This window comes from Pelophylax lessonae (genome assembly GCF_965119305.1).
Source record: "Pelophylax lessonae genome assembly, chromosome: 5".
Taxonomy (NCBI): domain Eukaryota; kingdom Metazoa; phylum Chordata; class Amphibia; order Anura; family Ranidae; genus Pelophylax; species Pelophylax lessonae.
Genome location: NC_138772.1, coordinates 333,186,523 through 333,211,492, shown reverse-complemented (window position 1 = coordinate 333,211,492; position 24,970 = coordinate 333,186,523). Strand labels below are relative to the sequence as shown.

The 24,970-nt window shown below is 44.1% G+C and overlaps 1 protein-coding gene across 1 annotated transcript in view; it reads right to left on the bottom strand.

The window, feature by feature from the left end:
- The window catches only part of LOC309557101 (N-acetyllactosaminide beta-1,6-N-acetylglucosaminyl-transferase-like), a 145,400-nt gene that overhangs the window by 35,960 nt on the left and 84,470 nt on the right, over positions 1-24,970 (bottom strand). Inside the window, exon 2 of the mRNA XM_082259722.1 lies at positions 3,498-3,587. Coding sequence (XP_082115848.1) covers positions 3,498-3,587 — 90 coding nt within the window. The remainder of the gene's footprint in view (positions 1-3,497; positions 3,588-24,970) is intronic.

Sequence of the window (24,970 nt, the reverse complement as noted above, 5' to 3'; positions counted from 1 at the left end):
GTAGCACAACCAAGCACTCCTTGCCATTACATACATTCAGTGCTGGAGGTGCCAGAACTGCGTTCCCCCGCGTTCCCGCTGAAAAAAAGCACTGGATCTACCAACAATTTTATAATGCAAGGTCCTCATATTACAAATTTTGATAAATCTAAAGTTGGTTATTCAGAGTTTGTATGATCAGATTGTAATATGTATGGTGACCGTAACAATGACCCAGAACAGTAGAACTGGTCATTCTTCACTCTATCCAAAACCAAAACAGTTTTGGATGGACAACATAGATTATGGACAACAACCATATGGATAATGGACAACATCAATTAGTAACATTTATCCTCCACTAATACTGTATGAAAGAGCAGAGACTAATGCTATTGGATTAAACATTTATTTCCTGTTTAATCCTATTTCCACAGATTGGCATACCCCTTTAAAGTTTCATTGCTACAGCATTGTTAAAGTAACGGGTACATCTGTAAGAAAAACCCAACACCGGCTGATACTCCCCTTCCCTGCACTTTTCTTCATATCTTTGCCAGAAAGCTAAGGCCCTTTTCACACTAGCGGACCATTCAGATCCGCCTGTCAGTTTTTCAGGCGGATCTGAATGGATGCCCCATGTATCTCTATGGGGCATCAGATGCCAGCGGAGACATGTCCGCTGACATCCGATCCGATCCAGTCCGTCAAATCTGGACGGATGGAAACCCTATTTTCCATCCATCCAGCAGATCGGATCGGATGAGAACGGCCAGGCGGTCTGTTCCCATCCGATTCCCCCATAGAGAAGAGCGGGGACCTGACAGCTCTGTCTCCGCACACAGCGCAGAGACAGAGCTGCCATCTGCCTGCTCAGCGGGGGATCGGCGGATCAATCCCTGCTGAGAAAAACGGAGTCTGCCGACGGACTCCCATGTGTGAAAGGGGCCTAAGTGTTAACACTGTGTAAGCTCCATGCTACATAGGGTTGAATTTAAAGCAGAGCTCCACCCAAAAGAGGAAGCTCCACTTGTTTGCTTTCTCCCCCCGTGGCCACATTTGGCCCCTTTCGGGGGGGAGAGGGTACCTGTTTTTGACCACTTACGGGTGACCTCGCCATGGCGCGGTTGCCTGGGAAGTCCAGGCCCCTTCTCCTTCCTCTGCCGCCTGGCCATTTACAAAACGTAGCGAGCTTCACACATGCGCAGCAAGGCTCCACTGCCAGTTTCCCTTACAAGGAATGGCGGCGGCAGCACCTGAGAGCCGATCAAAAAATTAGCTGGGGTGCCGACATCACAGGATCCCTGAACAAATAAGTGTCCTAATAATAAAAGAAAGCAGCTACAGTATTTGTAGCTGCTGACTTTAAATGTTTTTGTGGGGAGGCTGGAGCTCCACCTTGAAGGCGGAAATGATTTCCTACTTTTGGCCAGTTGACAGTGTTCAAACCGAAATACTCAGGCCTCAGCACTGCATCCTTGGAGGAGGTCACATGTTCTTTCATAGGACAAGTATTTACCAAAAGCTACAAAAACACAGATGGTACTCTACCCAAGATGGCAACAGGCTATGTATGTACATTTCAACCACATTTAGATCAGAGGCGTACTTGGGCACTTGTGTATCTCAAGGAAAACAATGACAATCATCTGGTAAAGTCCTTCCCCATTGATTGCTTTGTCCCCTAAAAATGGCCATACACCATTTAGCTTCAAAAGTTTAATTTTCAGGAAAGTTTGTTAGATTTTCTAATGATTAGTGGGGTCAAATCAGCATTCATTTTCTTCACCAGCGAAATTAGAAAAGTAAAAGGAGCAGGATGGGAAATTTTTCTCAAACAAGAGTAATTTCAAATGTGAATATGGCTTTCGCTCAGGAAATACAGTAAATATTGCAATAAAAACTGTTAATATGTCTAGGATTCTATTCAAATAGAAGATCTGGATGAAATTTTAAGAGCTTTCAAACAAATGTAATTGATGCCATGATGGCAAGAATGCTCTGAATAAGGATTTTTTATAATTTCTGTACTTATGTGATATGAAATAAATCTAACTGTATATGGCCAGCTTAAAGTTGGTGTAAACCCCTGAAATGAAAAAGATGAACAAAGCATATCCTTATATAGTGTGCACTTGACTCAACCCAAAGCACCAAGTGTGATTTCTGTCTGCTCTGTCATTCCTCTGTTATCTGCATGAGTCACTTCAGACAGTCTATTACCTTTGATAATGTCATCTCTGACGAAACGCGTCGGGTCACGGCGCGCTGACGTCACCCTCACCAAGCGTCCAGGAAGTACAGGTGAGCGGAGCCGTCCGGCTGGCGGCTGCTACTTTTCTCCTTTGGCGATTGTACACCTGTCTGTTTGTAAGTGTTACTCTTTTATTAAATACATGTTTGTGGGATTTTATGCTATGGCGTCCCCTTTTGTATTTTATGGTTGAAATCCCTCCACAACATCTCGAGTCCCCAGTGGCTGTTACAGGAGATCTGGTCATCGATCCTTTACATCAGCTTGTTATCATCTCTGCTCACTTATACCTCTATCTGGTAAGGGTATTTTGAGTTGCTATTGACCACACAGTGCTTGCATGGTTGGGACCCTTTGTGGATTATATATGAGCTTCAAAGTTGGTTTTCTGGTAAGCTGCATTCCTATCGGTGGAGGTGTCTGGATCTACCATTTAAGCTGTCACTTCTCTTATTCTTGGTAAGAAGTACCTTATAGGTTTGCTTCGGTGGTGGAGTTTTCACCTTTCTCACACCTATATACAGTATTCACATTTTATATGAGCACTTTTTTATCACTGGAGGCTCGGTGATCTTTATTTACATAGAGTGCTATTTCATCAATTGGTATTTTGGTTTTACGCTATGGCGTTTATATTTTTATTTTCACATACAACTACACATACAACTACTACACTGAGGGGATAGTTTTTGAGATTGTGAGGTCTATCGTGTTTAGCCCCTGCCGAACATCTGGAGTCGCTGTTATCATTTGGCACGAATTTTACCGGTTTCTGGTAAGCGTTTCATCTACACGGTAACCCCCAAGTCACGTTTTCAATATTTGATTGATTCACTGACTTTTTTGGACTATCAATTCATTTATTTATTTTCACTGTTTGATATATTTCATTATATATGTTTTGATTATCCTTTAGCGCAACTTATATATATTATTAGTCTATTACCACACCAAGTGATTCCAGGAGACGGCCCTGCCCCTACTCCAGCGCACAGCTGGTGATTGACAGCCCCAGTTGTGCATGTTTCCCCATGAGACTAAGTAAAGATAGTTTGTTCCCCCCTCTCAGGTCTCAGAGTACACTAAGCTCTCCTTTCTGAGCTGTGCGGTGTGTGACATCAGATCCCCACCCCCTGCCTTCTGGAGTGGGTGGGTGAAATCATTTATATTTTATTATATCATTTGATGCACTATCATACTTATTTCATAGATCAGATGCTAAAGTAGTAATGAAAAGAAAGGAAAAAAGAAAGGAAAAAGTTACCATGACAACCGCCATGATCATTCATGTCTCTCCACTTAATTGCTCTGAGGTCACCTTCCCATTGCGCATCTGGCATCGATCCCGGTACATCTAAAATTGAAAACATTACATTAAATCGATCAGTTCAAAAGCAGATTGGCAGAAGTGCTTCCAGCATGAGTGTAATAGATGTTTGCGAATGACCTTTTATTATTCATTATACGTTCCTTGTATAACAACATTTCATAAATTATAAGAGAGAAAAATAAGCAATATTTAGCTTAATTTAATTATAAAATGTAAATGGTAAGCAATAGCTCAGTAGTTATTTCAGCTCATACTTGGCATCTTCACCAGCTAACCTTAGTATTCAATAGTGACTCAAACAGTAATCACTCATTGACAGTCTTTGCAAATAAAATCATAAAACTCTTTAACTTTTATTATTTTTTTAACCTGACCACCAGTTTAAAGGTGCTCCCTGGGTAACTTGTGTATGAGAGAAACAAAAGGTACAATTGCTATCTGATGGGCCACAATTAGTGTCTTCTTGCTGCCAGCCAAAAAAGCATGGGATGAGGTGCTGGAAAGGTATGCAAAGTTCATAGGCAGCACATAGAAAAACACTATGGTAATCCAAGGAGGTTGCAGATACAATAGACGATGGATGTAAGCTTGGTTTATTGGTTAAAATCAGGAACACAAAGTGCATACCACACCGGGCCCAAAGTCAGGCAGGGGCTCTGTCCTGGATGGAAAGGCCGGATTGGGGATGATAATGTGCCAATTGCCACGATGTGCTGGAAAGAATGGCTGTGGAATAGCCTCGCTGGAACCAGCCGGCACGAAGATAGGCCGTCACTGCGGCGCACAGAGCCCTTGTGCGGTATCCGGAAGAAGAACCGCTCACCTAGCAGAAATCAGTGTGTAACGCAAGCATCCCCTGTTGCCGTGACTATGCGTTTTGTGCACATGCGCTTTATCAAGTCTCTTGCGCTGGCTGGTTCCGGCGAGGCTCTCCCACAGCCATTCTTTCCAACACATCGTGGCAATTGGCACATTATCATTCCTAATCCGGCCTTTCCATCCTGGACAGTGCCCCTGCCTGACTCGGGACCCAGTGTGGTATGTACTTTGTGTTCCTGATTTTAACCAATAAACCAAGCTTTCATCCATCGCCTACTGTATCTGCATCCTCTTTGGATTACCATAGTGTTTTTCTATGAGCTGCCTATGAATGTTGTATAGCTATGAAGTGAATGCAGTTGTTATTCCATTCAAAATTACATGGTTTTTGTGTAAGTACCCAACTCTTATCCTGTAATCCTATGCCAGTAGATCTCAAACAGAGAGAGAGAAGGGATTTCACCAGAGATGTATAGTAACTAAGTAGATCTACTTCACTACTGTACTTAAGTACCGAAAGGCGGTATCTGTACTTTCCTAGAGTAGAATTTTTTTCTCCTACTTCCACTTTTACTTCACTACATTTTTTTGATGATTTCAATACTTCTACTCTGATATTTTTTTTTTTGTGCTGCATAGTTACTCGTTACTATTATAAAAATTACCACTGCCAGAACAGTAGGTGGCAGGTCTCATGAAGCTCAAAACATGTGTATTATCAGCGCATACGAAAATAAATGCTACTGTATGTATAAATAAAAGCTGCATTTGAAATAATAAAAAACAATATGATGTTTGAACTTTTGACTTCTTTCTTTAATAACTACATAACACAGTACTTGTACTTTTACTTTCAGTACTAGAGTAGCAATTTTTTTTTCAAAACTACTGGTACTTTTACTTTCAGTACTTGAGTAGCAACATTTTTAAAAAAAACTACTTGCAATACTTAAGTACAAAAAATGTTGAATACTTTAGTACTTCTACTCAAGTAACTTTTTGATCAAGCACTTCCACTTCTACTCAAGTCACTTTTTGATCGAGCACTTGTACTTTTACTCAAGTATGGGTTTCGAGTACTTTATACAACTCTGGATTTCACTAGGGGCTAATCAGGTTCTGCTGCATGCACATGTCCTAACATAGACCATGCACATAAGGTAAGAAAGTAGAATAAGCAGAAAGATGACCTGACTGATGACCTCATCAGTCTCCTGCTATTTCATAACCGTTAAATCAGCAGGCTGGGAGTAGAGAGAGGACATCAATAAATGCTGTCTATAACTCTAACTGAGAACATTGTCTCATTTACCGGGCCGTGCTGTGTGCCAGGCCAGCTGTTTAAACTTCAGGACCTGAATGGACAGAAACACACCCACTGGCAGGTAAAACAGCTCCCATATACACTGTATTGTCAAAAGTATTGGGAAGCCTGCCTATACACGCACATGAAATTGAATGGCATCCTAGTCTTAGTCCGTAGGCTTCAATATTGAGTAGATCCACCCTTTGCAGCTATAACCGCTTCAACTCTTTTGGGAAGGTTGTCCACAAAGTTTAGTAGTGTGTCTATGGGAATGTTTGACCATTCTTCCAGAAGCGCATTTGTGAGGTCAGGCACTGATGTTGATGAGAAGGCCTGGTGCGCAGTCTCTGCTCTAATTCATCTCAAAGGTGTTCTATCGGGTTGAGGTCAGTCACGTCAAGTTTCTCCACCCCAAACTTGCTCATTCATGTCTTTAAGGATCTTGCCTTGTGCACTTCCTGTTCTCGAGACAACTCAAAAATATTGGATTTTCTATCACCTTCTGTGGTGGAGAGAAGGGTCACCGGACTCAATATTAAGGTGAATCTGCCATGTGGTGACACAGCAATTACAAAACAAACATGGCTTCGTTCTGACCCTTCCACATTCTATTTAAAACAGAAAAATATGTTTTTGCCCTCCACTTTGTAGTACTCTTACTTGCAGGGGAGGGCTGGGATCCTTCGGTCTAGGAGACAAGCACAAACAACTAGACCTGTAATGCTAGGGACAGATTTGTGTGGGCTAAAGAAAGTGTACCTTGCAAAATGAAAATGCAACATGGTGACATGGTAATTTGTAGGCATGGTAAATGGTAGGTGTTCCTAAAGGATATGGATTATTGTAATCTACCTTTTAACATTTTCCAGCATCAGCTTCCTTGGCATTTAGTCATATGATATCTCAGAGCCGCAAAGGAAATCTGTACTGCCGGTTGTAGTTATTTCAGGTCTGAACAGGGATCAGGTAAATATGTAATGCCTAGCATGTGTTACTGACTGAAGGTCTTGCTGTGAACATTGTCTAAATAGTAAAGTATCTCTACTCAGGGCCACCAGCCCAACCTATTCATGTATATTGGCCTAGGGGGGCAAACGCCCACCTGTCCCCAGCACACTCCCCAGTGTTCTTGCTAAACCTGACTTAGATCTAAACACTTTCTCTCCTTTTAATTGTATTTCTATAAAAATGTTATCCTGTTGAGTTTATATGATTGTATGTTGAAACAATTATTATTTTTTTTCCTTTATTGGCATCGAGCGGACATTTTCATCTTAGCACTTTACAGACACCTTAGAAACATTTATAATCGACCTTGTCCTCAAAGAAGTTTACAATCTAATCCCTATTAAAATCATTCATGCATACTGTAGGGCAAAGTTGCATAGAACCCAGGTAAAGTACAAAGAAAAAAGAGTTTTTTGGTGCAAAGCACCAGTTCCCTGGGCTCAGAGAGGTGTAGTAACTAGTCTACCTTATTAGGGTCTTTCTACTGTTTCTGGAGCTGTGGACTCGGCAACCCAGGATAATGCTGCAACCTTGCTTGCCCTTTAACGACCAGGGAAGTCCGGAAACGCGTTTCGAGGCTTAGCCTCTTCCTCAGAGGCTCTGAGAAAGAGGCTAAGCTTCGAAACGCGTTAGCCATTACGAATTCAAGGGACAACTTACCCTCGGATCACACGACTGAGGACTGCGTTCCTTATGTGATAGGCTTTTAACCAAGAACTCGTTTGTGAGTATTTTTAATCTTTCTTCTTTCAAATAAACCAATCAAAGGATAATGCACTAGGCCCATGCGCCCCTGTGTTTGTTTGTGGTTTAAAGTACAAAGAAACCAGTGGAAGGACACGATAACTGCATGTAGATGGTATCTTTAGAAGGGATCACAGCTAGGAACCCAATGCAAGGTAAAAGTTCTATCAACCCAACCTCCATGCTGCCTATGATCTTTGCTATATTCTTAATTTTGCAAATTACATACCATTATATCTTCCCCTCTACTGTCTGTGTTATGGGAGTAACTGTTCAGCAGTAGCTGCACAGAAAAAGTATTAGACACAATTATTTTCACCTGTCCCTAATGAATCCTTAATAGGAATATATAGAGAACAAAGTAGGAACAAGTGTTCCTTAGGCCCCTTTCACACTATCCCTCCGTCAGACGGATTCCGTTTTTCTCAGCGGGGGATCGAGCCGCATGGGGGGACCGTTTAGATCCGCCAAAAAAAAACGGACAGGCGGATCTGAATGGTCCGCCTGTGTGAAAGGGGCCTTATACCCAAGCTTAAAGCAAAGCAATGGGATGGGTGATCTACTGCAGCAGTTCTGGACACTTTTACAATTCAGTGGAGGATGAATTTCCAAAGATTTACAAAAGGACAATATGTTTGCCAGTCAGTTGTAACTATGGTGTTCAGTGCCAGAAAATAATTATTGAGGCATCTGAGCTTGTATGACTCACATATCTAAAATATTGCCTTACTGCAATCTCATCCATTTGTGTACATTTTCTAATTGTTCCATATTCTTAAAATAGAAGCTCTTCTTGTACTTGGTAAAGGTGATATGACAAAACAGGTGAACCAAATGATCTCTTCCCACGCACATTTGTGAAATATAATTACCTAAATCCTGGTTTCCCAAACTGATGCAACAAAAGATTTATTATCCTCGCATATTACTTCATTTAGCCAATCATTTTAAAAATAAGAAGCCCTACAAATATCCAAGATAGAAATGTGAAATGATCTGATTCCAACTTAAAAGGGGGAATCCAGTAAAAAAAAAAAAAAATTAACAATTTCAAGGAAATATAATGGCTAACCCTTTTTTTCAGTGCCTCCAAGCTAAATAATAGCTATACCATGCAAAATAGGATTACATTTTCTAAACCTACAATTATAAGTGGAGTCTGCAATGAAAGAGGACTTCGCTCTGTGTGAAATTTACATCCTAGCTAAACACCAACTTATTGTACATCCAGAGCTTGTGTACATTTTCTAATTGTTCCAAATTCTTAAAATAGAATCTTTTTGTACTTGGTAAAGGTGATATGACAATGCAGGTGAACCTCTTCCCACGCACATTTGTGAAATTTAATTACCAAATGATGTTTTCCCGAACTAATGCAACAAAGGATTTATTATCCTCGCATATAACTTCATTTAGCCAATCATTTTAATATATATTTTACAAATATTTAACATGGAAATTTGAAATCTTCCAATTTCTACTTAAAGGGGGAAACCGAAAAAAAAAAAAATAGCAAATATGATAGCGAATACTTTTCATGTTTCCCATAGCGATGCCACAAAAATGTATGTACTAGCTAAACACCACCCATTTACATCCAGTGGTTGAAACAAAGGGGTTGATTTACTAAAGGCAAATAGGCTGTGCACTTTGCAAAGTGCAGTTGCCCTCTGTAAGGGCAGTTGTTTCAGAGCTTAGTAAATGAGGTAAAGCCTCACTTTGCAAACAGTACCCAATCACGTGCAAAAAAAAAAAAAAAAAAAAAAAAAACAAGAATTTTTGCTTGCACATGATTGGATGGTGGAAGTCAGCAGAGCTTCTGCTCATTTACTAAGCTCTGGAGCAACTGCAATTGCAGAGTACAACTGCACTTTTCAAAGTGCACAGTCTTTTTGCCTTTAGTAAATCAACTGCAAAATGTCATCAGAACTGAAGATACAAATGATGAGAGACAAGTACATTTTTTGCATTTCTGTCTCTTTTTGACAACACCTGAAAGTGATGTGTAAATAAACTATTGTGAAAAAAGTGAACCACCTATTAGTAGGGAGTTCAGCAATCCAATTTGGGGTTTCCTGATTACCAACTATGTAATCTACTTGATCCCACTGGAAACTTTTTTTTTTATATTGAGGAGGCCAGCGATGGTAACCCCTGTTCTTCTCGTATGACAGCCTCAATTAAACCCCTTCACGCCAACGTAACGCAAAAATGCGGCCTTCGGCTTCAAGGGGTTGTACTTTCTCATAATAACAACTGATGTGGCTAATCAGGCGCCTGGCTGTTATTACAAGCAGTGGGAGGGGACATTCCCCCTCCCTCCCGCTGCTCTGCCTGGGTCTCCTGTTCCTCCGGGAGACCCGAGCGACCAGCCGACACATCTGCCGGCTGGCCGGAGACCCGAACAAAGCCGGAGTCGGCTTTGATTGGGTCTCGGATCTAGTAAGCCGAAAACTATGTCTTAACATCACTTCCTGCTTACTGGAGTCTTAAAGGTGATTTTGGGGTTTGAATACTTTCAAGCGCAGAGGAGGCATTTGGGGTCTTATAGAACCCAGATCCCTCCATAAAGCCACAAACCTCTGCACCTTTCCGTTGAGCCGGAAAGCCAACAGATCCACCTTGGGGATGCCCCACCGGAGACACGACTGATGAAAACACCTCCGGATGAAGAGACCACTTCCCTCGGTCCAACGTCTGCCAGCTAAGGTAATCCGCCTGCCAGTTTTCCACCCCAGGAATTTGCATGGCGGAGGGGGCTAGAACTAACTGTTCTGCCCACCTTAGAATGTCGGCTACCTCCAGAGCCGCCAGAACACTTCTTGTGCCCCCCTAGTGACTGACATAAGCTATTACCGTGGCATTGTCCGATTAAATACGCACTGGTTAATCTGGAAACCGGAGGGTCCACCACCGGTGGAACAATCCACTTCTTAACCACTTGCCGACCGCCCCCGACTATATACGGCGGCGGTCAGCCCCTCCCAGGCAAAGTGACGTACCGGTACGTCACTAGCCTGGGAGCGAATAAGGGGCGCGTTACTGCATTAGAAGCCAGCGCGTGTGACCGGCGGACCCGGTGTCCGCCGGTCACTCGCGATCGTCAAGTAGAGAGGGAGAAAGGCAGGCGGCTAATGTAAACAAAGCCACCTGTCACTCTCCCCTGTGTAAAAGCACAGATCACTCGGCCCTGCTATGTAGGACCGTTGATCTGTGCTGTTACACACAAAGCCACATCCAATCACAGTAAGAAACACGCCCCTAGGGACACACTTAACCCTTCCCTCTCCAATAAAGTTGCAGTAACAGTGCATATGTATAGCACTGATCACTGTAGTAATGTCACTGGTACCCCCAAAAGTGTAAAAAATGTCAGTCAAGGGTCCGATCTGTCCGCCTCAATGTCGCAGTACCGCAAAAAAAAAAAAAAAATCGCCATTATTTGTTAAAAAAAAAAAAAAACAATAAAAATGACAAAAATCTTTCCCTTAGTTAGTAAACGCAATAACTTTTGCGGAAACCAATCAAAATACGCTTTTTTTAATTTTTTTTACCAAACATAGGTAGCATAAAACAAATTGGCCGAAAATGTTAAAAAATTTTGATTTTTACATTTTTTGGGGGGAATTTCATATAAAAAAATTTGAAAAATATTGTTATTTTTGCAAAATTGTCGCTTTTTTTTTGTTTATAGCGCATGATCAAAAAATCGCACAGGTGATCAAATACCACCAAAAGAAAGCTCTGTTTGTGGGAAAAAAAGGACGCCAAAATCGTTTAGGTACAGCATCGCACGACCGCGCAATTGTCCGTTAAAATCACGCAGTGCCGAATCGCAAAATACCCCCTGGTCAGGAAGGGGGTAAAATCTTCCGGGGCTTAAGTGGTTAAAACTTTAAATTCCCTTTAAATTTAATAAAGAATAATCTAATAACATGAATTATGTTACCAAAGAAAGAACTGGAATAAATCAGCTGTCTTCTCAATAAGAAACTGGGCCCTGGAGATGAATCTGTTTACCCAAATTGAAGTGCGATACTGGAAATCTCAGCAGTATAATGATGTCTTCCATGAAATATGAACGCAATGTCTCAGAAACGCTGACCCAAATATTTATAAACATTTGGCTATCCTAGTTTTTTTCAGCTTGGTTTTATAGGGCTCAGTGTCCTCACTACAGATATACAACACATCTGCATAAGGTTTCACATCTTGTTTTATACTAGCAACTTTACTCCCTTTTCCTGTTTCTTCAGTTTTATAACTGCAAACATGAGCAAATGAAATCTATTTACTATAAAATAACCACTTAAGCTCTGGAAGGTTTTACCCCCTTGCTAACCAGGCCATTTTTTGCGATACGCCACTGCGTTACTTTAACCACTTAAGCCCCGGAAGATTTTACCCCCTTCCTGACCAGGGGGTATTTTGCGATTCGGCACTGCGTGACTTTAACGGACAATTGTGCGGTCGTGTTTTATGCTACATATGTTTGGTAAAAAAAAAATTACAAAAAGCGTATTTTGATTGGTTTGCGCAAAAGTTATTGCGTTTACTAACAAAGGGAAATATTTTTGTCATTTTTGTTGTTTTTTTTTAAAGAGTAATGGCGGCGATCTGCGATTTTTTTTTGCGGGACTGCGACATTGCGGCGGACAGATCGGACCCTTGACTGACATTTTTGGGGTTACCAGTGACATTACTGCAGTAATCAGTGCTATACATATGCACTGTTACTGTAAAAATTACACTGGCAGGGAAGGAGTTAACTGTATTGGAGAGGGAGGGGTTAAGTGTGTCCTAGGGGTGTGTTTCTAACTGTGATTGGACATGGCTACTGGTGTAAGAATAGAGATCAACGGTCCTACATAGTAGAACCGTCTGATCTCCATTTTTACACAGGGGAGAATGACAGGCGGCTTGTTTACATTAGCCGCCTGCCTTTCTCCCTTCCCGGCCAGCGATCACTTAGCTGACACTTTTTGGGGATCAGTGACATTATTACAGTGATCAGGGCTAAAAAAAAAATATGCACTGTCACAGTACTAATGACACTGGCAGGGAAGGGATTAACATCAGGGGCGATCATAGATTTAAAGCGGAGTTCCGGCCTCAAAATCGATTTTGGGCCATCCGCTTGCTAAAGGGAACCTGAAAAAGAAATGGATACTGGCGATTTTTTTTTTTTGGTCACTTACCTTATTATTGAAGAAAATATACTCACCTTCCTTCCACTTCATCCCTCTGCAGCCGTGGCCCGTGCCGTCACTTCCGGTTTGCGCTGAACGTCATCGCTCCCAGGAATCAATGCGCCTGCACCGGCCCCACTCGTCACTTCCAGTGCGGGCACGGCATTCACTGCTAAACAGCTTCTGGCTATGCCCAGAAGCTGTGAAGGGATGCTGCGCCTGCACCGGAAGTGACGAGCGGGGCCGGTGCAGTGCATTGTGGGACTCCGACGTCACAAAGAGGACACGAAGAGGGACGCTGCGGCTTCAGCTGCCCACACCTGAGATGGCAGCGCTGGAGAAGAAATTTTCTAGGTAAGTATTTCTTCTTACAGGTAAGTGCGACCCGGGACAGTTCAGAGGCTATCCATTATGGAATGTACTAGCCCTGACTGTCACAGGGGTATTTTTAGCTCAAATTGACCCCCGAGGCCGGAACTCCACTTTAACTGTGAGCCTAGGAAGTGCTTACATACAGTAGGGGAGGTGCTTTGACTAGTTGAAGGCAGAGATCTGTGTTCCTGCTACTGCTTAGCAGAAACACAGGATTGATGCCTTCCCTTCTGACAGAACAACAATCTGCCTTGTCATTCTGCCTCTACCGTGTGTAATCGGCAGGTGGCGGCAAACATTGAGTCTGCGGTACCCGCTGCTTGGCTCAAGCTGTGTAGACTTACAGCAATAGTGGGTGGCTGGTGGCGCGCGAGCCCCAGATCCAGAAGTATCAGATGATGTACTAGGTACGTGATCTGTCGCAGAGCGGCCTCCCTGCCGCAGTATATGTACGGTGGGGGGTCTGCAAGTGGTTAGGATTCTTGAATGATATTATAGGTCATGTAATTCATATATTTATAACATATTTTATCCGTATACAAAGTATTATTTAAAAAACAAAACAAAAAACAGGACCATTAGGAAGAAGCATTACAGAAGCAGCAATTATTAGTGACAGACTGTTAAGTGCCTGCATTTACTGGATGCCACACAATAATGATATTTGAGTGCTGAGTGGAATTATTCATAAATTGCATAATTAAAAATAAAACATTCTTCTCAACAACCAGGAATAACTTTTAATTGTGTGTCAATCAATTACAGCCTTCTGCCTGTTTTTTAACATGATGTACTCAGTGTCATGTATGCAGAACCATATTTTTCTATTCCTCTCTTCATCTTTGAGTATGCGCAATCTAGTGGCCAGTTAGTATCACTTTGCCGAATGTCATGTGACATAAATTAGTATCTTGACCCTGTGTTGCTTCCATCCCTTGAATGATGACGGGATGGGAAACTGGACCCCCTTTTTCTAGCCTAGCCGTTCTCAAATTTTTTACCCTAGAGCAGCGATGGCGAACCTTGGCACCCCAGATGTTTTGGAACATGCAAAGTGCATGAGCATCATGGGAAATGTAGTTCCAAACACCAGGGGTGCCAGGGTTCGCCATCACTGCCCTAGAGGAACCCTTGAAACAATTCTCAAGCCTTATGGAACCCCTGCTAAAACCATTTAATCGGGGTAAGTGGGGAAAAATGCCACTTACAGTGGTGGCTGGCCCTGGAACTATGCAGGCACCTTCAAACAGGTCAATCAGCTACAGCTCAAGGAACCCCTAGAAAAATGTGGTGGAATGCTCAGGGTTCTAAAAACTCTAATGGAGAATGATTGTTCTATTCTATACTCAGGAAAGACATAATCCTCAATTTTTCCCTTGTGGTATCATAAGTAGTAAGCTTATTGACTTCTGCCAACATCCAGCTTTTACTACACCTGCCAGCCATATGTGAACAGCCAGTTGCACTTTAGAGCTATTAACTACACAGCCTGGCCAGTGACCTGCTCACTACTTAAGATATCTTTAGTTTGCCAAATTAGAGGAGCATAAAAAATTTATGCTAGAGCAGGGTGGATACGGAGAATTCTTCCATGCAGTCCTCTCCAGGTCCTTTGGTCACTGACTGCCACATCGTCTGTGTAGCAGAGGTGCAACTACAGGAGTCACAGTTGCAAGCTGGCCCCATGCTCAAGGGGGCCTGTGCAGCCCCCCCCCTGTACACCTGAATAGGAGGGGCAGCAGGGGCAGCATAAAGGAACTGATCCTCTCCATTTTCCTCCTGCAGCCACTGAATGCCTGTGGGAGGGAGAAGATGAGAAGCATCAGTTCTTCTCTGTGCTGCCCCTGCTACCCCTCTTATCTAGCTTCTTCTCTTTTCTTTTGCCCTTGGGCTCCTGTGTGCTCCCCTGCCCTCCCTCGTTTCCCATGCAGCTCTGCCAGGTAGGATTCTTATCCATCATGCCATATCATTAGGGAGGTGTGTGATTGGCCCAAATTTGTTGTGCAGAAAAACAATGACCCCAAACATATAGCCAATATCTGTCAGGGTTCTGGCGGCAAGCCTGACGTGCAGAGGGTAGCCTCGTATGGACCAGAGAGCGGAACACAGACAAGTCACCTTGGTAGTAGATACAGGCTAGCCAGAGGTGCGGAATCTAAGTGCCAACTGGTTTTCACCAGAGCCTCTGATGGTGAGGATGGATTTTGCTGTGTGTATAGCACCAGGTTGCGGTCCTCAGGGTCGCCCCACCAGGGGTGAACAAGTCCAGATCTGATGGTGGATAAGCAGACAAGGGTAATGCAGGAGAATGGTCACAGAACAAGGTCAGCACGAGCAGCAGACAAGCGAGGTGAGAGGCAAGGCAGGAGGTCAATCAAGAATAAATCAGGATACAGCAGGTTTCAGGATCAGGAGCACAGGGGAAGCTGCAAACAAGACAGCAAAGCATGAATGAACTTGCTACCCTTAAATAGGCCATTTGGGTGCCAATCGCAATGGCTATTGCATGCGCATCGCCCATTCGCCGCTAAACGGGAAGACACGCGTTCACGCATGTGCACTCTATTGCGCCTCTGCAGTGTCACAGAGGAATGACTAGTGCGTTCCTGACAATGTCATTAAAGGGGAGTTACATTACGCTTATCTGATTAGCTTATCTTATCTCCGGTGCCACAATTGACACCTTTCAGGGGGAGGGGGAGCAGGTACCTGTTTTTGTCCTCACTTTCGTTGAAGTTTGGCCCCCTCCTCCTCCCTCCTACTTCCCCTGCTGCTGTGCCAGTATGAGAGTGCACCGCACATGTTCAGTAGGGAACCGGCTGTGAAGCTACAAGGCTTCACTGCCGGGTTCCCTTACCGGCAATGGAGGCGGCAGCACTCGACATCCAATAGAAACATCGGCTGGGGTCCCGACATTGCTGGATTCCAGGACAGGTAAGTGTCCTAATATTAAAAGTCAGCAGCGACAGTATGTGTCGCTGCTGACTTTTCATTTTTGGAGGGGGGTGCAGAATTCCACTTTAAGAACTATCTTCAGCGTAAAGAAGAACATGGAGTCCTGGAAGTGATGGTTTGGCCCTCACAAAGCCCTGATCTCAACATCATCAAGTCTGTCTGGGATTACATGAAGAGACAGAAGGATTTGAGGCAGCCTACATCCACAGAAGATCTGTGGTTAGTTCTCCAGGATTTTTGGAACAACCTACTTGTTGAGTTTTTTTTAAAACTGTATGCAAGTATACCTGGAAGAATTGTCCATAAGACACTTATAGAATGTATACGCCTAACAGAGAAGAGACAACTGGGTGATGTTCTAGAATTATTTACTTCTTTTGACTCCTCCAATGCCATTACTAAATTCATTACTCTGCAATTACAAATAGTCATGAAAATTCCATCTTTTGTGTTGTGTTGATAATGGGAAGATAAATACAATAGGGGACATGTAGGAATTATATGACTAATTTAATGACTAAATAAATGCTCAAAGCCACAAGCTACGTGCTGTTGGTGTGACTACTAAAAGCCTTTCATTTTACAGGAAACAGGTCCTTTACACCCCATAGTACTTAATAATTTTTTTTTTGGTTTCTCTTTCAACTGAATTAAGTTACTAAACAGTTTCCTGCAGGTCATATCTGATTTTATCCTTTAATCTAATAACAGAGCTTCTGCAAAACAAGTTTCAAAGCAATTGAATCTTCAACTGTACAGATGCACTACACTCCAAACAGACCTTATATTAAAGTGGAAGTGCAGCCAAAAACTGACTGAATCCACTGGTAGCCCCATTCTAATACTAACCTATCTAACTGCAAAAATCGCTATACATACCTTTTGTGCAGCTGTTCTGGTCAGGTCTCCAGCGACGGATGCTGTGTAGAAGAGGCAGCCGATGACGGTTGGGAAGTGACGTAACCCATAGACTTACAATGGGGCTTCCGTTGTCGGCTGCCTCTCCTGCATATGCCTACACACAGAAACTCCTGCCGACAGATCAGCGTAGGACTGGATCGGTGCAAAACAGGTATGTATAGCTATTTTTGCGGGATTAGATAGATTAGTCTTATCATGTGGCTGTCAGTAGATAGCTGAAAGCGGAGTTCCGGGCACAGAAAAAATCTTTCAGTGAACATACCCCCGGGACAGTCAGGGCTAGTACATTCCACAATGGCTAGCCTCTGATCTGTCCCGGTTCGCACTTACCTGCAAGAAGAAATACTTACTTATAAAATTTCTTCCACAGCGTTTCCATCTCTCTTGTGGGCAGCTGAAGCCGGCGCGATCCTCTTCTGCGTCTTCTTCCGCGTCCTCTTCTCCCAGAATGCGCCTGCACCGGCCCCTCTCGTCACTTCCGGTGCGACGCCGCATTCCTCCACAGCTTCTGGGCATGCCCAGAAGCTGTTTAGCAGGGAATGCGGCGTCGCCTCGGAAGTGACGAGCGGGGCCGGTGCCGTCGCATTGATTCCTGGGAGCGATGACGTTCAGCTCCCAGGAATCATTGCAAGCCAAGAAGTGACGGCGGAGCCGCGGCGCAGAGGGAGGAAGTGAAGAATAGGTGAGTATATTCGATCTCCAATTACAAGGTGAGTAAAAAAAAAAAAAAAAAAACCTAACTATCCAATTCCTTTTCAGGTGAAGGAGAACAAGCGGATGGGCACAAAAAAAAAAGATCCATTTTGTGCCCGGAACTCCGCTTGAACTTCTACTTTAAGGGTCCTTTCACACAGACTTTCCGATCAGGTCCACCTGTCAGTTTTTCAGGCGGACCCGATCGGATGCTCAATGCACCGCTATGGAGCAGAGGGTGTCAGCGGCGACATGTCCGCTGACGCCCGCTGCCATCCGATCTGATCCTGCCCGTGAAATACAGACAGATGGAAACCCTATTTTCCATCTGTCTGGGGGATCGGATAGGATCAGATGAAAGCGGACAGGCGGTCCGTTTTCATCCGATCTCCTATAGAGGAGAGCGGGGCTATGACAGCTCCTTCTCAGCACACAGAGCGGAGACTGAGCTGTCATCCGCCTGCTCAGCGGGGATCGGCGGATCGATCACCAATGAGCAAAATGGAGTACGCCAGGTGGAGAGCCCGTGTGAAAGGACCCTAACACATTCCCAAAATTTTGTGTCTGCAAAGACCAGGGATCACAAAGTCATAAATGCGATGTTGCTGGGGTACATCAATGACTAACATTCAAACAAAGAAACCTCCAATCTGCTACTTCTATGGAATTTCGCAACCCAAACAGTTATGATATTTTTGTACAATGTTACTATTGGGTCTCCTTCACAGTGGCAGTTCCATTTGTCACCATTCTGAAAAGTGATAAGCAGTGATAGTGGGTAACACTCCTGTTTTTCCTGCCCCCCTCCATAGTTGCCAACATTTCAAATACATTTTCAGGGACACTTTTTCAGTGGCATACCTAGCACATCTGACACACCAGGTTGATAAATTATTTTTACATCCCCCCCCCGACCAAGAAAAAAGAAAAGGTCAGAAGGAATAAAGTGGTACGCCGTGTGATTTGTGGGTGTGGTCAAACTGCGCTGACAAAGGGAGAGGCTTAGTAGGGCATAGTTGAAAAAAACTGCCTAACTCAGCAAACATATGCCAAGTCCTTTTACCCACAAAATATACAAAGTATTAAATGTAAACACAGTGGGGGAAATTGCTCAAAACTGGAGCAGGTAGAATTTGCAGCAGCTGTGCATGTCGACCAATCAGCTTCTATTTTCAGCGTGTTCAAAAAGCTATGAGCTAATTCGTGCCACTCCAGATTCTGTCTACTCCAGTTTTGATAAATTATCCTAAGGGGCCGCTCACACTAGAGCAGTGACTGGAGTTTTTCCACACTTAAAGAACCTGTGCCATGTTCGCACTACAACGCAGCCCGCCGGTGCGGTGCAGTAAGGTGTGATAAAATGCTGCCTTTTATTGTACTTCACTGGATGGCACCACACGTCACAGCAGAGCAACGCACAGCACTGTTGTGCAGTGACATGAATGAAGTGCCACTTTGCAGACTTCAAATAAAGTTCCCAGAAAAATGGGAGCTGTGTGATGTGGTAAAAAGGGCATTACGCCTCCCTCTGCCGCTCATCACTGCAGCTCAAAATGGACAGCTGCCCGTTTCCAAAAATCACTCGAATTTAGTGCGCAGGAAAGTGCAGGAGTCAGGTGGGAATATTGCACAGACACTTTTGAGATAACAACCAAAATTACCCCCACCTCCCAGTACAAATTACTCACCGATTCCCCTAAAATCCCTAAATCCCCCCATCCCAACATGCCCTCTTAGTACAGACCCCCTCCAGTGCATACCCATTAGCAGGGTTTTTTTTTCTCAGAGAATTATGCCTCGTACACACGCAACGATTATCGGCCGACCGATCGGCCGTCTTTTGTCCAGAGTTGTGTTTTGTTGGTTGAAATGTGCCTAGACTGCACACGAATTTTCTCGGCCAACAAAAATCAACTTCAGAAGTGATGTCATGTGCTGGTTTACTTTCCGTGTGTTTTTTCTTCTCTGAGCATGCCCAGTCTTGCTCATCAGATTTTTGTCTGCCGAAATCTGTACTGACTGACGGAAAATCGGCCGTTGTGTTGACGGCCAACAAAAATTTTATAGCCTGCACACCAGATTTTATTTGGCCGAAAAGTCAGAGTCGGTTGTCGAAAGCATCATACTAACAAGCCGAAAATCGGACGATCGGACGTTGGCCGAAAATTCCCGGCCAACTATCGACGCGTGTGTACGGGGCATAAGTGTTGAACTACCCTCTCCCAAGTCACCCCTTGTCTCTGTCCCTACCCACCTCCAAGCACCGTCCCTTGTTTCACCCCATACCCATCTCCCAGTACAACCTATTTTAGAGAAAACAACCAAGTATAATTTTGTGGTGCTAAGTAATCTTTATGGAATTTGGTAATTATAATAACAAAAGCAGTATAATGGATCCCTTGCAGCCAGCAACAATAGCGCCCCCCCCCCCAAGCAAAAATATATTACCTCCAACAATACAGATCAACAATAGACCACGTGCAACAAAATACCGCCTCGCAACAACAGATCCCTCACTCAACAATAGATCCCCATGCAACAATGGATCCTCCAGAAGCCAGCATTAATAGACCCTCCAGCAGGCATCAACAATAGACCCTTCCTTCAACAGTAGATCCCTCCAAGCAACAACTGGCCCAGTAGCAACATAATACCACCCAGCAACAATAGATCCCCAGGAGCTAGCATCATTGGACCCTTTAGCACATCTCACTACCCACTGGCATTGCATACATTCAGTACTGAAGGTGCCGGAACTGCATTCCCCCGGATTCCCACTCAATGGCCCTGCCCTTTAGTACAGACTCCCCTCCCAGCACAGACCTACCCCCCCCCCCCAGCACAAACCCCTCAGTACAGACTCTCTCCCTCTAGCACAGACCACTCTGCATAGAGTGACCCCCCAACACAAACCCTTCAGTGCCGACCGACTCCCCAGCACAGACACCTCCGTATAGACCCCCCCAACACAGTCCAACCCCCCCAGCAAAGACCCCTCAGTACAGACCAGCCCCCAGAACAGAACAACCCCCCCCCAGCACAGACTCCTTCTTGGAATAAAAGACTTCTCCTAGCACAGACCTCTCTTATAAAACCAACCCTACCAACAGAACAGACCCTTAAGTATCCTCAGAACACAATCCCCACCCCTCAATACAGACATAGCCCCCCCCCCCCCCTAGTACAGACCTTATGGTATAAAAGCCCCCCAGTACAGAGCCCTCAGTAGTAGAACCCCCCCCCCCTCCCTTGTACAGAGGCAATGCAAATAAACTTTTGTGCCTCCTCTAGCACTCTGATAAGTACAGTCTCTTAGACTCACCTGTGCTCCAATGTCATTGAGGCAGAAGGCAATGTTGAAAAGGGAGCAGAAATGGGGGATAGCCGAGACTGTCCAGCAGGAGTGCTCCCCCACACTATTATCATAGGGCATCCTAAACACCCAGCAGTGCCTGCATCCCGGAAAAGTGTGCGCCCAGCTGCGGGTACAATGTGAGCAGGTCGGCGACAGGGGTGGGGTCTGCTTCAGTCAGTTTTCTGGTTTAATCTGAGTGAAGGGGGCAGAAGAAGGGGTTCCATTCAAGACTGAGCACAGAGTGAAAAAACGGGAGGAGCCGTGTTCTAAAAAGAGAGGGGAGGAGTCTGGATACTGTACTAACAGTGCCCTGATGCCGGGACATAAGGCACAGACATCTCGCGGCACATGTCTGAAAAATCAGGACTGTCCCAGCAAATCTGGGACTGCTGCTAACTATGCCTTTGTCACCCATGTTACCGTTTGGGCTTGCAAGTTCAGTGTAAGTCATAGATTGGAGGTTTTGTGTTTAAATGAATGCTTACAATAAAGCGGAACTATCGAGCATCACAAACTTAAAACGTTAATTCATTTTTAATATTCAAAGTGTTGAGAAATCACTTTGAAAAAAGCCCCTGGCATTTTTAGCTGCGGCCATTTTGAGTAAGGGCAGATGATTCATGTAGCATTTACTTTAAAAAAAAAAAGTTAAAACAAGTAAATATAATATACCTTTCTATCTATTTACTAATGCAAATGGATTAAAAATAGTTAATGTGTATTAAGAGGGTTTACTTCTGCTTTAACCGGTTGCCGACCGCCGCACGACTATATACTGCGGCGGTCAGCCCCGGCCAGGCAGAGTGACGTATCGGTACGTCACTCGCCTGTCACTGACTTGCGAGCCTATCGCGGGCGGGCGCGCGCCCGCCGAGGCGCGCGCCCGCCGCGGCTCGTTCACAGGCAAGTCAGTGCGTGTGACCGGCGGACTCGATGTCCGCCAGTCACACTGCGATCGCTCCTGTGAAGGGAGAAAGACAGAGCAGCTTGTGTAAACAAGCTGCCTGTCAGTTCTCCCTGTGTAAAAGTAAAGATCTGACCGTTCTACTATGTAGAACGGTGGATCTTTGCTTTTACACCAATAGGAATGTCCCTACACAGTAGAAAGCACGCCCCTAGGACACACTTAACCCCTCCCTGTCCAATAAAGTTAACCCCTTCCCTGCCAGTGTCATTTTTGCAGTAACAGTGCATATGTATAGCACTGATTACTGCAGTAATGTCACTGGTAACCCCAAAAGTGTCAAAAATGTCAGTCAAGGGTCCGATCTGTCCGCCGCAATGTCGCAGTACCGAAAAAAAAATCGCAGATCGCCGCCATTACGCGTTAAAAAAAAAAACACCAAAAATGACAAAAATCTTTCTCTTTGTTAGTAAACGCGATAACTTTTGCGCAAACCAATCAAAATACGCTTTTTGCGATTTTTTTTACCAAACATAGGTAGCATAAAAGAAATTGGCCGAAAAATTTTAAAAAATTTTGATTTTTACTTTTTTTTTTGGGGAATTTCATATAAAAAAATGTGAAAAATATTGTTATTTTTGCAAAATTTACGCTCTTTTTTTGTTTATAGCGCGTGATCAAAAAATCGCACAGGTGATCAAATACCACCAAAAGAAAGCTCTGTTTGTGGGAAAAAAAGGACGTCAAATTCGTTTAGGTACAGCGTCGCACGACCGCGCAATTGTCCGTTAAAGTCACGCAGTAAAAAAATCGCAAAAAAACCCCTGGTCCTTTAGCAGCCAAATCCTCCGGGGCTTAAGTGGTTAATGCTGGTGTGATAGCACTACTCTCCATATATAGACCATAAAGAGCGCTGATGAAATTAAAAAAAAAAAATAAATAAATAAAAAAAGGAAGGGCAAAAATCCTTGTGTAACATCTATGCATATTCACACCATTTCTTGTCTATATATAGGAGGCTAGGTTACCTAAATTAGCAGAAGATAAATTGTTAGCTCTAGAGAGACCAATAACACAAGAAGAAATGAACGTAGCGTTAAAAGATATAGCAACAGGAAGGAGCCCAGGGCCAGATGGTTACTCTGATAGATATTGTAGGAAATTTAAAGAACAACTTGTACCAAAACTTTGTTTATATACACTATATTACCAAAAGTATTGGGACACCTGCCTTTACACGCACAAGAACTTTAATGGCATCCCAGCCTGAAGCCTCGTACACACGATCAGATTATCGGACACATTTTCTTTAGTTTTTTTTGCATGCTAGTCTCATACGGAAAGTAAAGAGGTTACTTTCATATGAAAATTCTCATATGACAGAATTCAACTTCAGAAGTCGTGCTCTTATGATTTTTTTTCAGACGAAAACGGTGCTAATTAAACGAAAATCGGACGTTGAGTTCACGTACCATAAAAATTTTATAGCCTGCACATCCAGTTTTTGTCGAAAATCTGGAATCGGCTGTCGAAAGCACTAACAATCTGAAAATTGGCAGATCGTTCGTCGGACGAAATTTTACTTATCGTGTGTACGGGCCTTTAAGCTGGATACACACTCACAGTTTTCTTTAGATTTTTTCCTTTTAGATTTACCAAAACCTTATAATATAAGGTCAGACCCAAACACTTTAAATTTGTATGCAATCAGGCAGGCCCTTGCACTACATAGTTGAAGGTAAATCTAAAGGAAATCTACCAACAAAAGTTGTATAGTGTGTATCCAGCTTTAGTTCATAGGGTTCAAAATTGAGTTGGCCCACCCTTTGCAGCTATAACAGCTTCCACTCTTCTGGGATGAGTGTCCACAAAATTTAGGAGTGTGTCTATGGGAATGTTTGACCATTCTTCCAGAAGCGCATTTGTGAGGTCAGGCACTGATGTGGAGGAGAAGGCCTGGCTCACAGCCTCTGCTCTAAATAATCCCAATGGTGTTCTATCGGGTTGAGGTCAGGACTCTGTGCAGGCCAGTCAAGTTCCTCCACCCCAAACTCGCTCATTCATGTTTTTATGCTTTTTTTTTTTTCAGCCGGCGGCTGGCATTTTCATGAAAGTGGTCCGAGTGGCTCATTAGCCACTGGATCGCTTTCAGAAGCAGAGGGAGCGGACATCCCCGTCCTGCCATTCACCGGTGTCTCTTCGGCTTAGCGGTTTTACCGCACACCTGAGAAACGTTCCGACAGTGCGGCAAGCTGGTCACAGAGGTGGACAGAGACCAGATCTTCTTTGATTACCTCTATGCCCTTGGAGGACTGAAGCAACCAAAAAAGAGAAAAAAAATAAAAAAAGTGCATTACAAATCATCCAAGCATTTCACAGGTGTTTGGAACCCACTACCACCCAGGCCAGGCGTGGTACTGCGGCCGGCCAGCCTCTGAAGCCAGCTGTCATTCCAGTTGAGCTGACATACCAAGCTTGTGTCACCCATGCCTGGTTCTGTTGGGGAGGGGGGTCAGGTCTCAGCCAGTGGGAGGGGGGAATCGGGAACAATTCACACACATATTAATTGGGGGGGGGGGCTTGCAGGACACACGCACACGCTCCGCACCTTACCCCGGGCCGCTTCTCTATCATGCACCCACGCAGTTCACTTGCATGTTTTCGCATGCCACCCCTCCCCCCCCACCCCCCGTTGTTCTCTTCCTTCCTGTCTCCACGCCATGGGTTCTGCCCATTGATGAGACCCACCTTCCATACGCATTCACGGTTACTCAACTGTCAAACCGCATGCACGCACACTGCTGCCAAGGTCATGCCATCTCCGGTTCATACCTCAATCCTGGCTTTTCGTCCCCCTTAGTCATAGGTCGCCCCCCCTCGCACATAGGGCTGGCGGTCGTAGGTGTTATTACTTTGTTGAGTCAGTTTCTCATGTCATCTCACGTCCATAGCATCAACCACAGTTTTGCTTACCCACAGGTAGTTCGCTTGAACATTACCAGACGTTCAACCAAAGCCTAAGACCCCTCAAGAGTCATTAAGGTATGCTGTTCCATCACAATGAGAACCCCCTCTTTGTTAACTGGCGTGGGGGGGGGGTGGTGGTCAGGAGCTTAGGCAGGTCACTTCATAGTTATCGCG